Genomic DNA, 15,078 nt, shown 5'->3' with positions numbered 1-15,078 from the left:
CTACTGCTGTTCAAGCATCAGGGTATCACCAATGTTCAAGTATTTATTCTAAAGCAGAAATTCAAGCTTGCTGTGCTGAACATGAATAAAATAAAAACAAACCAGTTCATCTTCTAGCTGGTCTTCTATAACAAAAGAGCTGGCAGAAAAGCTCAAATAATTTCAAGGAATGATGGATTCACTACTTGTTTGCTTTCTTTCCATCCCTGATTATGCTTGCATTTCTTTGTATGGTGATTGACTTATTCTGGTAAAGTTTTTTAGCATGCTAATTGGAGAACATACTAATCCAATTATGATGCTACAGGATTTTCTTAAGATCCCGAAGAGTTGTATTGGTCATGAATAGATGACTAAGTAATTGGGACCATTTTCCCCCTTTTATTTTACTGAGAAATCATGGAAGTAGCATTTCAGTTGTGACATTTATTTTGCTTTAGTCTTCCAGTGAAAAGCAACGAAAAAGGTCACTCTTTCAATGAGTATTTGAAGAGACAGGAAGTAAGTTTTTACTTTCAGTTATTAACTTAAATAGACTTGTGAGAGTATGCACTGCATTTATACTGTTGTCCAGCAAGTAATTTTGTCGTTGTTTTGTTTTAAGCCATAAAAGCTTAAGATCATTCTTTCTCAAACATCTCAAAAGTCACCCTAATTTATTAGTTTATTCCATTTTTTCTTCATCTACTTTCCCTACCATCCCCACTCCAGCATGTTTTCTTCTTTTTTTTTTTTTTTTTAGCTATCTCTAACTTAATCACTGAATCTTGGGAAAGTTTTTGGTTGATTTCACATCTATCTTATTACCACAGAACTAGCATCATTTCACTTTTCCTCTGTTTTGACTGCAGAACAGCCTCATGGTAGATCACATGGTGGGGGAAGTCTTCAGGCATCGTGTTGCCACTTGCATATCTTTTTGGGTGAGACCTCCCTGATGCAGCACATGCTGTAGCCTCTCCTTTCCTAGTGCACATTTTGGAATGGCTAGTCCCTAGCTTCCAGTGCCTTTACTGATGGATTACATAAAGGGAACTTCATGTTCCCTTGCTCATCAAATTCTCCAGGTGTGATCCAGCACTGCTTTGAAAAGGGAAGATTCCAAATCGAAGGAGGCATTAGAAGACCTACAAATGGTACTTCATTAATGCAAATCAGCTACACCTGGCGTACAGTCACCAGGTGGAAGACTGCAGTGGTGAATGTATTAGATACTTGAGGGGAAGCATCAAGTGCAAATTTATTACGAACCTCACATTGCGCAAAATATAACCAATACATTTGAAAGGTTGATTCATGAAATGCTGAGCTTAAACTTTATTGAAGACATCATGTGGGAATATGGGAGAATTCTGCTCTTTGTTCTGGTATTTATCATTCCCTGAAACCAAGCAGCATGTTTCATTCGGGAAGAAAAAGTGCTTCTAGCCCCATTTTGAGATGTAGTGAAGCACTGCTCTGCTCAGATTTGCAAGGTCTACATAAACTTAGTTGCTAAGTTGCATTATCAAAAGTTACATAGGAACAATCCTGAAAAGCATTTAATTCTATAAAATTATTTTGGAAGTCAGTTGAGCTATATAATTCCCTCTATGGATACGGACTCTGATCACACTTGAAAGAGAACTTTATACCAGTTTGGTTTAACAAGCGTTAATAATTTTTCACAGCACAGGGGCTTTCTCTCTGAAAGTTTAAGCCACCGTGAGGCATCAATAACAACATAATAACTGTAAAAACTAAATTAAAGCATTTCCCTTTCTTACAAATCGTGATGACTGAGAGGTTGCCAAGAATTTTACTGTGGTTCTTCTATATTACACCTGCTGCGTAACTACCATTACAGTCAACCCACACACATACAGAGAGCATTTGTCTGGGTGATGGGAAGTGGACGGTCCACAGTGGGATAAAGGAAGCCTAATACACCACAACAGGCACTAGCACCATCTGCCCTCAGAGGCTTCATGGCTGCCGAATTTCAAGGCAACCTCTCTCGGCTTGTATCAGGGTAGAAAGAAAAACTCACTCCAAGGAGAACCTGCAACCCACCAGCAGGCCCCACACCACCTCTTCCCAGACCTCGACATGCCAGGGCAGAACTACCCACAGCCTGCACGCTGCTTTCCCCTGGCTCACCTTCCAAAAGCTCATCCAGGCTGGTGAGCTTCTTGCTGCCATCGATAGTGTAGATGGTGCGGACACCCTGGGGTAGGTTCACATTGTCCGACAGGGACCGGGTGAGCTCTGCAAGAAGGGCGTCGAAGGAGCGGAAGCGGTCGTTGGAGATGGCATACACCAAGCCCTTGAAGTACCTGTCCCCATTGCGGTAGAAGCGAGCTTTCCGGGCTTTCTTCTCTGAGCTGAGCGCCTGCAGGGTCCGCGTTCGGTAGAGGCTGCAGTGGGCACTGTGCGCAGGGCTAGGGATCAGCCCGTTGCCCCGCGGCCCCGCGGCGCCGCCGGAGCCGGTGCCGCTGCGGCGCGGCCCTGCGCGCTGCTGCCTCTTGTCCCGCTCCTCGAAGTGCTCCAGCTCGATGCTCCGGTTGCTCGCCATGGGGAGATGCCCGACCGCCCTCCCAGCTCCGCTGGGACCCGGGCCGGTTACGGGCCGGTAAGCCTACCCCTACGCTCGCAAGGACTCCTCTGGTCGCCTAATTCGGCATCACGCCCGGCGTCTCCCGCCGGGAGAGCTGCGGGTGACCGCAGCGCCCGACCTGCCTCGCAATCAGAGCTCCAGCCGCCGTTAGCTCTGCCGTTACCCGCTGCTTCGCCAGCAGTCGCGCACAAAAGCATCCCTCACGCCTCCGCTCGCCGCCCCCCAGCTATATGCAATGCCAGGGCGGGAGACTCGGGGCAGCACACAGCCGTGCCTATGCAGGCTCGCACAATGCGGAGGACGCCGTGAGCGCAGGTTCCCCCGCGTCAGCTTCTTCTCTGCTGGCTCCGCTGGGGAGAAGCAGCGGGGAACGGAGCGCCTATTCCGCCAGCCCCCGGCCGGCACGGCGGGGCACCAGGACTCCGGCACCAGTCAGCGCAGGGAGCGGCGCAACCTCCCGGTTGTCTGCGGACAAGGGCGCCGGTAGCGCCCGCCTCAGTGGGACAACAGCGGCGGCAGCGGACCCTACTGTGGCAGCGGGCTGCGGCCCAGCCGCGGCGGTGGAGCGGGAGGCGGGCGCGGCTGCTGCCAGCACCCAGAGCCAGGCGGGAGGGAGGGCGGGCGGAGGAGCGGGGCGGTGCTATCTCGGCGAGAGGCGGGCCCGGTGGCCGCGGGGCGGGAGCCGCACTGGTGACATGAGCGGCCCGCGGCGGGACTCAGGGCTCGGCGGCAGGGAAAGCGGCTCTCTAGGGAACGGGAGTGACTCTGGGGCTGCGGCTGTGCCGCGCGGGCAGCTCTGCCCCTCTTGCGGTGGCACTGACGGGGCCGGTCCTTTGCACCCGCCCTCCCTCCGGCGCGATAGTGGAGCCGCCTGCTGTAGCCCTCTCTGGCTTTTCTTTCTTCATAACGTTTTCTCTCCCCCAAATACATCCCCCAGGACAGAACACTACGAGTCCGTGTCACTTCCCTTGTCCGCTGGTGAACGCTACCGAGCTTCCTATTCTGAGGAACCAAATAGAGCTCTGGTTCCAGCATCCTTAACCTCCTGAATGTGCTTTAGCCACCGTTCATGGCCTTCCCAGGTAGCTTCTCAATGCTCCCGAGATTACTCAGTTTATTCACTTTTGGTAGAAATGGACGACATGTATTGAAATGGATGCAATTTCAAATTTTTTTCAAACTTATTTGCAACTACTACAGGATATGTTTTCTTGACATGATGAGTACATAAATGTCAAAGGCGTCTACAATTAGGTGCATGTTTTCACTTTTTTGTCAGGTCTCTTGTTTTGAGAGATTTCAGTTGTGTTGTGTTATTACAAGCTGTCACAGTTTCTGCTCTTTTGTCCTGGGCCTATAAGAGCCTTCACCCATCCTTCTCCACCCCTCTTGGTCTGGTTGGCAGGAGGCTGCCTGCAGGTTGATCATCTGCATTGCAAGTGGAGCTTCTCCATACGAAAAGTACATTAGTAACTGAGAGGCACATACAGGAAGGATTTATGAAAGTCCTTTTCACACCAAGGACGGAACTCTGCTCAGTAGCGATGTTCCAGCAAGCTTAGGAGATATGTTTTCTGTTTGTATATAGTGGGAAAGGAAAGAGATTTGACTAAGATTTATCTATGTTCAGCTTTGTGTTTCAGTGGTTTTTGAAAATAGTTTGCCACATTTTCTCTGGATTTATTATTTTCACATTTTATATTTTGAAATACTAATCACATCAAGCACTACCTCACCATTACTACTGGGTTTGTCACAAAGTAGATGGAACATCTAGCTACTATGTTTCTAAAGATGATAAATGGAAAACATGGATGAATTTTGCTCTATGAAAGTGCTAACTTCTGCAGCGCCTGGAAACCTCCACAAGCAAGAGGAAGTGATAAGCCATGGAGCTGTATTGGTTCCTTTCTGGTAAAATCAACAAAAGGAACTGAATGAGGAGGCAGTTCTGTTACAGTTGGGGCATAAATATGCTTGTATATATAAATATCTACTCAGGTAGATCTTGCCTAGGAAACAGAACATAGACACTACAGAACAGTAGAGAACAACTTTCTAGACTGGTTTTGATGTGTAGTTTCTAGTCCTTTTTATAGGCAAAATTACACAGGTGGAGTTCAAACTCATCTGTGTAACTGTGCTCCAGAGTGGATTGGTCTCAGCTGCGAGGTTGTATTTTTCCCAAAGGCTACCAATTGCATAGGCATGTCTAGTCTTTACAAAATAAGTCACATTACTCAGTTTAAATCTCAGCTGGAGGTTATTTGGGATAACTTTTTCCAATTTACTTAGAAGCAGACTACAAAAGCTCAGGGAAATTTAGTTTCTTGAACACACCTTTTGCCTCCTTTCTGCCAACTATTGTCTACTCTCAACAGCACCTTTCTTAGCTATGTGTACATGACTCATGCAGACTAGCATGTAATGTACATATGTGAATTTAATATGCTATCTGTGTCTATGACTAAATTTAGGTTGGAGAATTCAGTGTCAGGGTAGGCATTTTATTAATTTCAAGTTGTTTTGCTGGTGGTAGGTTAGGTCACGTACAGGACTTGCTCTGATTTCTGAACTCTACAGCTAGACATGGGATGGGAGAAGGCAATTTTATACAACCCATACAGTAAGGTAAATCTGAAAGCGAATTCTCACACCTTTGACCAGGAAAATTCTTTCTCCTCAAAGGGAACCCCACTACAGATAGTTTTTGAAGTATATATAGCCACAGTGTTTTATAGAACATATAAACATGAAATTAAGTTTTTTTTTTCACTGGCAAAGGCTCTGACTGCACCACCCAGTTCTTAGAAAGTAGATGCAGGGGCTGTGAGAATGAAGACCTTGGGCCCACTGTAGGAGAGGATCTGGCTCATGACCATCTTCAAAATCTGAATGCACACAAGTCCATGGGACCTGATGGAATCCATCCGCGGGTCCTAAAGGAGCTGGCAAATGAAGTTGCTAAGCCACTGGCCATCATGTTTGAAAAATCATGGCAGTCAGGTGAAGTTCCCGATGACTGGAAAAAGGGAAATATAACCCCCATTTTCAAGAAGGGGAAAATGGAAGACCCGGGGAATTACAGACCAGTCAGTCTCACCTCTGTGCCTGGTAAAATCTTGGAGCACATTCTCCTGGACAGCATGCTAAGGCACATGAAAAACAACAAGGTGCTTGGTGACAGCCAGCATGGCTTCACTAGGGGGAAATCCTGCCTGACCATTTTGGCGGCCTTCTATGATGGGGCTACAGAATTGATGGATAAGGGTAAAGCAGTTGATGTCATCTACCTGGACTTGTGCAAAGCGTTTGACACTGTCCCACACGACATCCTTCTCTCTAAATTGGAGAGACATCAATTTGATAGGTGGACCACTCGGTGGATAAAGAACTGGCTGGACGGCCGCACACAAAGAGTTGTGGTCAATGGCTCGATGTCCGGCTGGAGACCGGTAACGAGTGGTGTCCCTCAGGGATCGGTGTTGGGACCGGTCTTGTTTAACATCTTCATCGCTGACATGGACAGTGGGATTGAGTGCACCCTCAGCAAGTTTGCCAATGACACCAAGCTGTGTGGTCCGGTTGATACGCTGGAGGGAAGGGATGCCATCCAGAGGGACCTTGACACGCTTGTAAGGTGGGCTGATGCCAACCTTATGAAGTTCAACCATGACAAGTGCAGGGTCCTACACCTGGGTCAGAGCAATCCCAGGCACAGCTACAGACTGGGCAAAGAAGAGATTCAGAGCAGCCCTGCAGAGAAGGACTTGGGGGTGCTGGTCAATGAGAAAATGAACATGAGTCGGCAGTGTGCGCTCGCAGCCCAGAAAGCCAAGTGTATCCTGGGCTGCATCAAGAGGAGTGTGACCAGCAGGTCGAAGGAGGTGATCCTGCCCCTCTGCTCTTATGAGACCTCACCTGGAGTATTGTGTGCAGTTCTGGTGTCCTCAACATAAAAAGGACATGGAACTGTTGGAACAAGTCCAGAGGAGGGCCATGGGGATGATCAGGGGACTGGAGCACCTCCCGTATGAAGACAGGCTGAGGAAGTTGGGGCTTTTCAGCCTGGAGAAGAGAAGGCTGCATGGAGACCTCATAGCAGCCTTCCAGTATCTGAAAGGGGCCTATAGGGATGCTGGGGAGGGACTCTTTGTCAGGGACTGTAGTGACAGGACAAGGGGTAATGGGTTAAAATTTAAACAGGGGAAGTTTAGATTGGATATAAGGAGGAAATTCTTTCCTGTTAGGGTGGTGAGACACTGGAATTGGTTGCCCAGGGGGGTTGTGAGTGCTCCGTCCTTGGCAGTGTTCAAGGCCAGGTTTGATGAAGCCTTGTGTGGGATGGTTTAGTGAGAGGTGTCCCTGTCCATGGCAGGGGGGTTGGAACTAGATGATCTTGAGGTCCTTTCCAACCCTAACCATTCTATGATTCTATGATTCTATGATTCTAAGTTCTGGTCTGTAAAACTAAACTGCCTCTAATATGAAGAGGCTGTTTACAGAGAGGTTGCAATTAGACCTGCATGTGTATCTGCCAAGGAAATTCCTGATGACACCTGAAACATGTTCCTGCAACTTGTGCTCTTTCTGTTTGGTTCTCTTCAGATGTTGTTCGTGTTTTTTAATAAACTCTGTAAGCCCCTGTTGGGCTTGAACACTGGTTCACAGTGTTTCTATTTGTATGTATGCTTTGACTTTGTTCTTGCCACCTTATTTCGCCTAGAGAGTTATCTGTAGTCAGAGGTGTTTTAAAAGACATTAAAAAATGAGGAATAGAACCCCCAAACAACTCCACATGCAGCTGAACTACATTTGATGACATGAGAAAAATAATATGCTTAGTATGCAATTCTGTATGGAACTGTGTTGTGCAATTCCCTTATCTTCTTCCCACTTTATCTTTACAAATAGGGTTGATAAATTAACAGTTCAGTTAACAGCAAACAATGTTACATGTATAAATGATACTTTGTTTATTAACCTAAATCTCCTGACACCGTAAAAATGTGTTTATCATTAATTCTTTGAATATTTGATTCTATAAATGTATATTTCCTACTTTAAAAGAGCTTCCAGTTTTCATATTCTTCTAATTAACCAGTTCTGCCTCTGTAATTTATTTTTTTTTCTTCTGCTTTATTGTGGTAGACATAACAAATTCTTATATCTTTAACAAATTCTTTAAATCACTTACTACATCTAGAAGGCCTCCTTTGTGGTTTGGTGTTTTTGTTTTGTTGTGGTCCATTGGTTTGTTGGGTTTTGTTTTTTGTAACAAGCAACCCATCTAAGAAAATTCTAAAAGGAAAGCAGGAAATCTTTACCATCAGACACAATGTCTTTTCTTCTACTGCTATCAGAACTCCTTACTTTCCTGATTGAAATCAGTGGAATTTAAATTATTTAGTGCATTTAATGGGTTCATAGGTAAAATTCAGTTCAAGTTCAGAGTTTACAGTGGATAGTTTTAGAAGAACTTATATGTATCTGATCTTTGCATTTAGCTCATTGATTTCACCTTGAAAATTATAATATGTAATCTTGCTGAAGAAGCAAAAAACCCACTATGAACTTGGGGTCTGTTGGCTCAAGATGAAATATTCTTTGAATAATTAAATAACAAAATGTTTACTTATAGCACCAGATTAATCAATTTCGAGTATTTAAACAATTTAATGGTTATTTGTAATGATTTGTTTTCAGCTAAGAGTGTTAAAATGCTTTTAAAATATTCATACAACAATAATCTCTCATCCCTATGAGATGCTGTACCCTACTTCATACATGTATAAAATCGGAAATGAAGTTTAAACAACCTGCCCAAGTAGCAGAGAAGTCAGACTGGGACCAACAATTTTTTGCTCGTAGTATTCTTTTCATCCACTCAACAGTTTATCCAAGAATCCTATGTAGAAAATAATATTGCTTTTAAAATTGCAGATGTCAATATAGACCACTATACAGAAATAAAACATGTAAAACAAACATATCAGCACAGGTAGCATAAGAGATACTTTAGCCCACAGGCATGTTCTTGTCACATTAACACCTGTTGATTAGTGGGAATGTGAGTCTAAGGCTCGTTGATTATTAAATTATCTTAGTACATGTTAATGTATCACAGAGAAATGTCTGAATCTAGTATCTGTGATAACTCATTGTAAATGTGTATTCAAAAGACCTCAGAGTTATTCACCTATTTTTATAGACTAGATGAAAACGCCATACAGAGGCTACTTGTTAAACAGCTTCGTACATTTCCCAAAGGATTCTATTGTCCTTTAATTTATCTTTAACAGTATTATTTCTGAGCATCCATTTAAGAATTCTGAAAGTAGTAAAAATGTATGAATAAAAGCCCTATAAACCCAATACTGAATCTGAAACATAAAAATGTAGAGCTGGAAGGATCCTCCCAGTATGTTCTATTTCAATTTGCTGTACCAAGGAAGACTCAGATGTACCAAAACCATTCTGAGCGAGGTTTTAAATTTAAAGCCTCTTCATTTGTGAGATTTCATATCAGCCAGTGGTTTGCCCAAAGGAATGTGTGGTTTTTTGTGTTGGTTTTTTTTTGTTTATACCCAGTTATATTTTCTTCCAGATTAGCATCTTCCTGCAGAAATTCTCTAGCAATTTGTCCGATTTTGCTGATATCCCATTTTCCCTGATGTGGGAGTGAATGAGTGAAGTGGGATGCTACCTCTATCCAGTGCATCATGAATGAAGTTGTAAAATATTCTCAAAAGAAATAACTACTTCACATAAACCTAGTTTTTGTGATATAGTGAACATATTTTGAGGAGTTAGGATACCCTCCCAATAGGTTCCTTCTGAAGCCAACTCCAGAAGATCAGTCTTTTTGCGCTCCAGTAAAAATTAGTTCTTAGTTATCAGTGACTGCTCAATGACATGACATCGTGATCTGCATCCATTCAAGTTTGAAGAGATAGCAGCATTAAATAAATTGAGTATGTTTGTTTATGATATAAATAAATGCCTAACTCAGAATTTCTTATACTGGAGGGATATAGAAAGGTCTTCATGTTCCCTTTCTCACCAAAATCTCCAGGTGTGATTCAGCATTGCTTTGAAAAGATAGGTTTCCAAATAAAAGCTGAAAGGACAAACAGCTGAAAGCCTAAAAAGGAGGAGGCATTAGAAGACCTACGCATTGTACTTCTTTATTAATGAGTCTAAGCTGCAAGATATTTGTGAATTTTGTTTTTGCCAGCTGTTTAAGAGAGCTACATTAATTTGTATTACTCAATTAGGCTTTGCATATGGCAAACCAAGAAGGTGTATGAGAGGAATTCTGATTATCCCATGCCATTGGGCATGGATAAAAGTAGTAATAATTTATTACCTTTGTAGAAATGTACAGCATTTGTCTGTTATCAGATTATATGTTCTGTAACACCTGAGAAGTTTAATTTCTACTGGTAAATTATCGTATTCTATTTACCAATGTAACAATTCTGTTATTCAAAAAAGTATTCTGTAATTCCAAAAAGTATTTAAGACATGTTGCATATCGTCTTGCATATATTTTGCATATCATCTTGCATATATTTTGCATATATTTTGCATATATTTTCATAGAGTCTTGCATCAACAAGACTGCTTAATATGTTTAATGTGAATCAATTACATGTTATATATTCTATTATATATATATATTATAGAACCTCAGCATAATTTTAGCTGTAAACCCCCCCCAAATGGATAATTTGAAGAGGAAAAAGTCATGACTTACAGACAAAATAATGCCTCTTTTACTTATCTATTTTTAGCTTATTTAGAGCAAATTCATTTGGGTTCTTAATGTGTATCTATTACCTTTTTGCTGTTAACCCTACCATTATTTTTCTATAATCATTAATAATTTTAATTCCATCTGTTGCTGTTTCAATACAAGACATCAAAATTCTGTAATTTCAGTAGAAATGTCAGTCTGGTTAGTTTCTATTAGTAGTCTGGTAGAACAACGCATGATCCAGGATTAAATGGATCATTTAATCTGTTGTCTTACTTAAAAGTACAGTTAGTCACACAGTCTTAAAAACAGGAAAAATGTAAGACCTTGAAAAAAGACCCTGAAGAATTATGTTATTTCAGAAGTTCAATAAAGTCTTTCAAAGATCATTGACAACAGTTATTTGTCATAGCGAATTACCGCTATACTTAAAAATGAAAAAATAACTGTGCTTTCTGAGATAGCTATTGCAGCAGAGAGGTCTAAAGTTCACTGATGAACGACACTGATGAAATATATGGGAACTGGAGAAGAAAACAAGAATGAAACAGTATGTATTCTGAAACAAATGAACCACTCACAGAATTTTTTTTTTTTTTTAAAGTGAAATTTTATAATACAGTGATTACTGAAACAAACTGAGCTGCACAAAATTCTCTCACCTACACTCTTGTTTCTAGATGTCTTTTTCCCATCTACCTGGGGTTACTGCCCTTGTTTGTGCTGGTACAAATATCTGCAGATTTGATCTGGGGAATGATCTTGGTTGAATACTAACCCTCAACTCCAGAAATGGGATAGGGCAGGGAGGTAGGATAGCATATTTAGCTAGTAGTAGCACTGTTTTACAGTAATATTTTGTAGACTGGAGAAGTGAAATGGAGATGTAAAAGTCTGAAGTAGTGTATTTAGGGATTAATTTCTATTCCATGGTAGAGATGCAGCACTTGAAAACACAGAAGGGAAAAAGAAGAGAATGAACTATTGGTCAGCTCTCTCTAATAGCCTTTCATCATCTTTTTCATTGAACACTATCAGATGCAATATTTAATGAGGAAAATAAAAAAAGGTGCATGAAGCCTCTTTCTGGATGAGCAATAGCTGAATGGACTCTATTCTTATATAGAAAATTAAATTTTAATTATTTCCCAAGAGGAAGCAAGCTATTATTAATGATATGTGTTGTTTGTCTAGGCTGAGCATGGTCATGTTTTGGGTGCCTATCTTGACTTGGAAGCTGGTGTATGGGCCTTATCCTTGTTGCTACTTGGTTGTGGAAGTCCTAGGTCATGGTGTTATTCCCGGTAATAGCCTTTGTAAAGTGTCAGAGTGTTTTCTTGTTCTGTATTGTACTATACTAATACAGTGATGGACATAATTAAGAAGGATTGCAGAAGTTACTGATGGGAATTTTTTAGCATTAATTAAGGGTCTGTCACCTAGCTGGCTACTGAGAAGACCAAGTTGTATCCCTTTAGAGAGGTTTTACCCTTTTTATGAAATATTTGCTCTGTGCGCATCACTGAAGACTGGTTTTAGCTTAGAGCCATAATAAATTCTGTTAGAGAATTCTTGCATCCAAAGATAAAGTGTAGTTTTCGAGCTGAGGGACCAAACTCAGTCCTGGCTTTCTAGGTTTAGATGACTGCTCTAGTAATTATGGTGTGAATATTGTATGTGTGTTGCCAGATTTACTGGAAACGGTATGGTGGTATTATGTTCCTAATAACAAGCAAAAGTTTTAGTTAAGTTTAGAAACATTATTCTGTCTGACAAAATCAAGTCAACAGGGTTAGCTCCTGTACAGAAAAGGGAAAGCAGTCATTCGGCTTTCATTTGATAAGAATTGTGCTTTAATCTTTAAAGGAAATCAGATAGAGTTTTGTGAAATGTTCCTTTAATCTTCACGTATTTTTTTCTGTATCCATCATACTTTTGTTTGCATGTTTTAGTACTCTTTGTAGCTCTGACAAGAAATCTATACATTTGACTGCTTGGTGCCAGCAAAACCATTTACATTAGCAGCAGAATTATGTCTCTTTACTACTGCAGACAGCATAGTGGAAGCTTGTGCTGGGACTTTGCCAAATTGAACTTTTGGCCTTAATAAAATAATAAAGTGCTGCTTTGGGGCTTAATTATTGGCAGTAATGTGAATATCACATTTCTTCTCTACAGATTACTTAGATTGAGACTACTGCTACCTTATGACATTTTATTTTGCTCTTTCCTTTAGGATCACTCATCCTGACAGGTCTGAGAGGAGGAAAAGAATCTGTTTATCAGTAAATAACCAAATCATGAGAGGTAACTGGAGGAAATCTGGTGAGTTTCTCAGGTCCTGGTAGCGTGTATGGGCTAGAAAGTGAACAATTTGACTGGGTTTGCAGCATGTTTCTTCCCGAATGGTAGTGGTCTGTGCTGCTTCATAGGTAGCTGGAAAGAATATAAAATTAAAGTATTTGCATAAAGATTATCAAATGCAGGCAACTATTATTCTTGAGAAAGCAAAACCTTAAGCTAAATAATTTTGAGGTCAGTTGTGACTATTAGGAATAATGCTCAGTTATACTTCCAGCTGAGGGGCATATGGGATCATGAGAAGCTAGCTGCTGATGAAAGAACAAGTACGGCTATAGGCACAAAGTAACCTTGGGCTGTTGCAGAGTTTTCAATATATTTGCTGAGGCCTGATTTTGAAACAAAAGTAATTCTGATTATTTTTCTTCCTCGTAGAAAGGCCAGATGCTAGAGTTTAATTCTGAGTCAAGCGTTCTCAGAGAACTCAAGGAGTCTGAATCCTGTTCTCATTATGAACTTCCTCATATCTCAGAGATGGGAGATTTTAAAGCAATATAACCCTTTGGTTCTGTAGAAGCAAGGAGGAAACTGTCTGAGGTACTCAGTTCTGTCCCTTGCTTATTTCTTTCCATAAGGACAGTGTGCTAAGTGCCACATGTACACTGAAAGGACCTAGTCCTAAACTCAGAGCTTACAGTCCAAAGTTCTTGTCTTGAAACAGTGTGCATGCAAATGGTAATTCATTCACTGTTCCAACTGTTCGCAGAACAGGAACCAAAATACAACTGACGAACACAAGAGTTGCAATAAAGTGTCCTGGAGGCAAAATATTCACTGATGCTCTTTTTTTTTTCCTTTCAGTTATGTACACACAGGTGTTCAATGTCTCCTCTTTCCCTTGGTGGTTTTGTGCAAGGTAGTGGTGGATTTTAAAGGTGAGAAAAATCTATGAACAACTTTCTAGGAGCTTCTACTCTCTTCTATTGGAGAGCTCTTAGGAAATATGGTAGCTCTCACAGCTTTTTATAAAAGCCTGGAAGTTTTATTTCTGTCTACATATATCATACATATATTTGTATATATATATGTGTAAATATATATATATATGTATATATGTATGTGTATATATATATACAAATACTGGTTTAGTGTGTGTACTACTTCATAGAACAGAAAACTGTAACACCTGGAAACTGGTAGTTAGCCAGAGCAGATAACAGGGAATTAGGCTATTAATCTTCTTAACAAGGGCATATACTAGAGTAGTTTAAATTGTGCTAGTTTGTAATTCTATTCTTATATAAGAGGAATTCAAATTTAGCAAGACATGCAGGGGTAAAAAAGATTATAAGCATACTAGCTCATTCAAAGTCCAAATACAAGTGAAACAGCTGTCCTATTTCAGCGTTTCTTATAGTAACATACTATGGTCCAATGTAAGATGAGTTTATACTAGCTGAGATGGTATATACTTGATCGGTGTACAAATGTAAATATTTCCATCTGATTTTATCTTTTGATGTCTGATCATTACCAGCAAATCAGTCATGAATCTTCTGTTATCATACTATGAAAATACTTCTAGTATAAATTTATATTTTTTTTCCAGTTGGACATTTGTGTTTCCCACTGACATTTTTGGTTTATGTAGTAAGAAAGCAACTGTACTTTGAATGTGGTAGAAGTTTTGCCACTCTGCTGTTCATTTACTGTAGAGTATGAAATTCTCAGAGACTTAGTAACCTCTGAAACTGTAGGTCAATATTGTCTGTCCTTGAACACCTATTGCCAGAAAATGCTGTGGATTAAAGAGGGAGAATAGAGGACTAATATTTATTTTGTAAAGTGTTTCTGTTGGAAAACTTTTGCAGAGAAAAGGTCATAATCCTGTTCTTGCTTGATTAATGCTGGATTTTTTATTTTTCATTTTTCCCCAAAGGAAGAATTTTTTAACTGGGAGAAAAAATGGTGGCATCGGCTTTGTATTAGATTGAAGATAGGTGGGTAGGTAATGAAAGAGAAGCAGAGCGGTGATAGTTTCACAATAGCAGAAATATTCTCTATGTCTTAATCCTTTGACTAAAACAGTGATAGGTCCCTGTTTTTCAGGTAAAACATGATTTAATTTAGACAATGAAAATCTGTGCAGCTGAATGAAAATACAACTGTGGGCCATGTGTGACAGTTTCATCTTGTTAGCATGAGCAACAACAGCAAGGTGAATGAAAACTAAGGATGTTTATGCTATAGTTGACAGCGTATGCTGTTTTGTATTCACAACTATTGTTCACTGAAATAGCCATACCAAACTAGTACACACATCGTAACACATACACAATCATGCAGTTGTTGTGCTGCATGTGAATACACAGGATGCTATTTGAACATTATAATTTGTGATCAGTGTGAATTAAGCTGGTCT

General features: G+C 40.8%; 1 protein-coding gene and 1 long non-coding RNA gene across 5 annotated transcripts in view; one reads left to right on the top strand and one right to left on the bottom strand.

Annotated features, from left to right (window-relative positions):
* The window catches only part of DCLK2 (doublecortin like kinase 2), an 89,288-nt gene extending 86,097 nt beyond the window's left edge, over positions 1-3,191 (bottom strand). For all 4 annotated transcript variants that reach the window (XR_010614612.1, XM_065688476.1, XM_065688490.1 and 1 more), the window contains exon 1: positions 2,140-3,191. Coding sequence is in view for 3 of the 4 variants with exons in the window: in XM_065688476.1 (XP_065544548.1) it covers positions 2,140-2,554 (415 nt within the window). In the remaining variant the exon portion in view is untranslated. The remainder of the gene's footprint in view (positions 1-2,139) is intronic.
* LOC136018881 (uncharacterized) lies at positions 2,544-13,592 on the top strand. The gene is made up of 3 exons (XR_010614618.1): positions 2,544-2,611; positions 12,592-12,680; positions 13,518-13,592. It is a non-coding gene; the product is annotated as an uncharacterized LOC136018881 (long non-coding RNA).
* Positions 13,593-15,078: the final 1,486 nt, after the last annotated feature.

This window comes from Lathamus discolor, chromosome 1 (assembly GCF_037157495.1).
Source record: "Lathamus discolor isolate bLatDis1 chromosome 1, bLatDis1.hap1, whole genome shotgun sequence".
Classification (NCBI taxonomy): domain Eukaryota; kingdom Metazoa; phylum Chordata; class Aves; order Psittaciformes; family Psittacidae; genus Lathamus; species Lathamus discolor.
The sequence above is the reverse complement of the archived record's forward strand: the minus strand, read 5'-3'. Positions and strand labels throughout refer to the sequence as shown.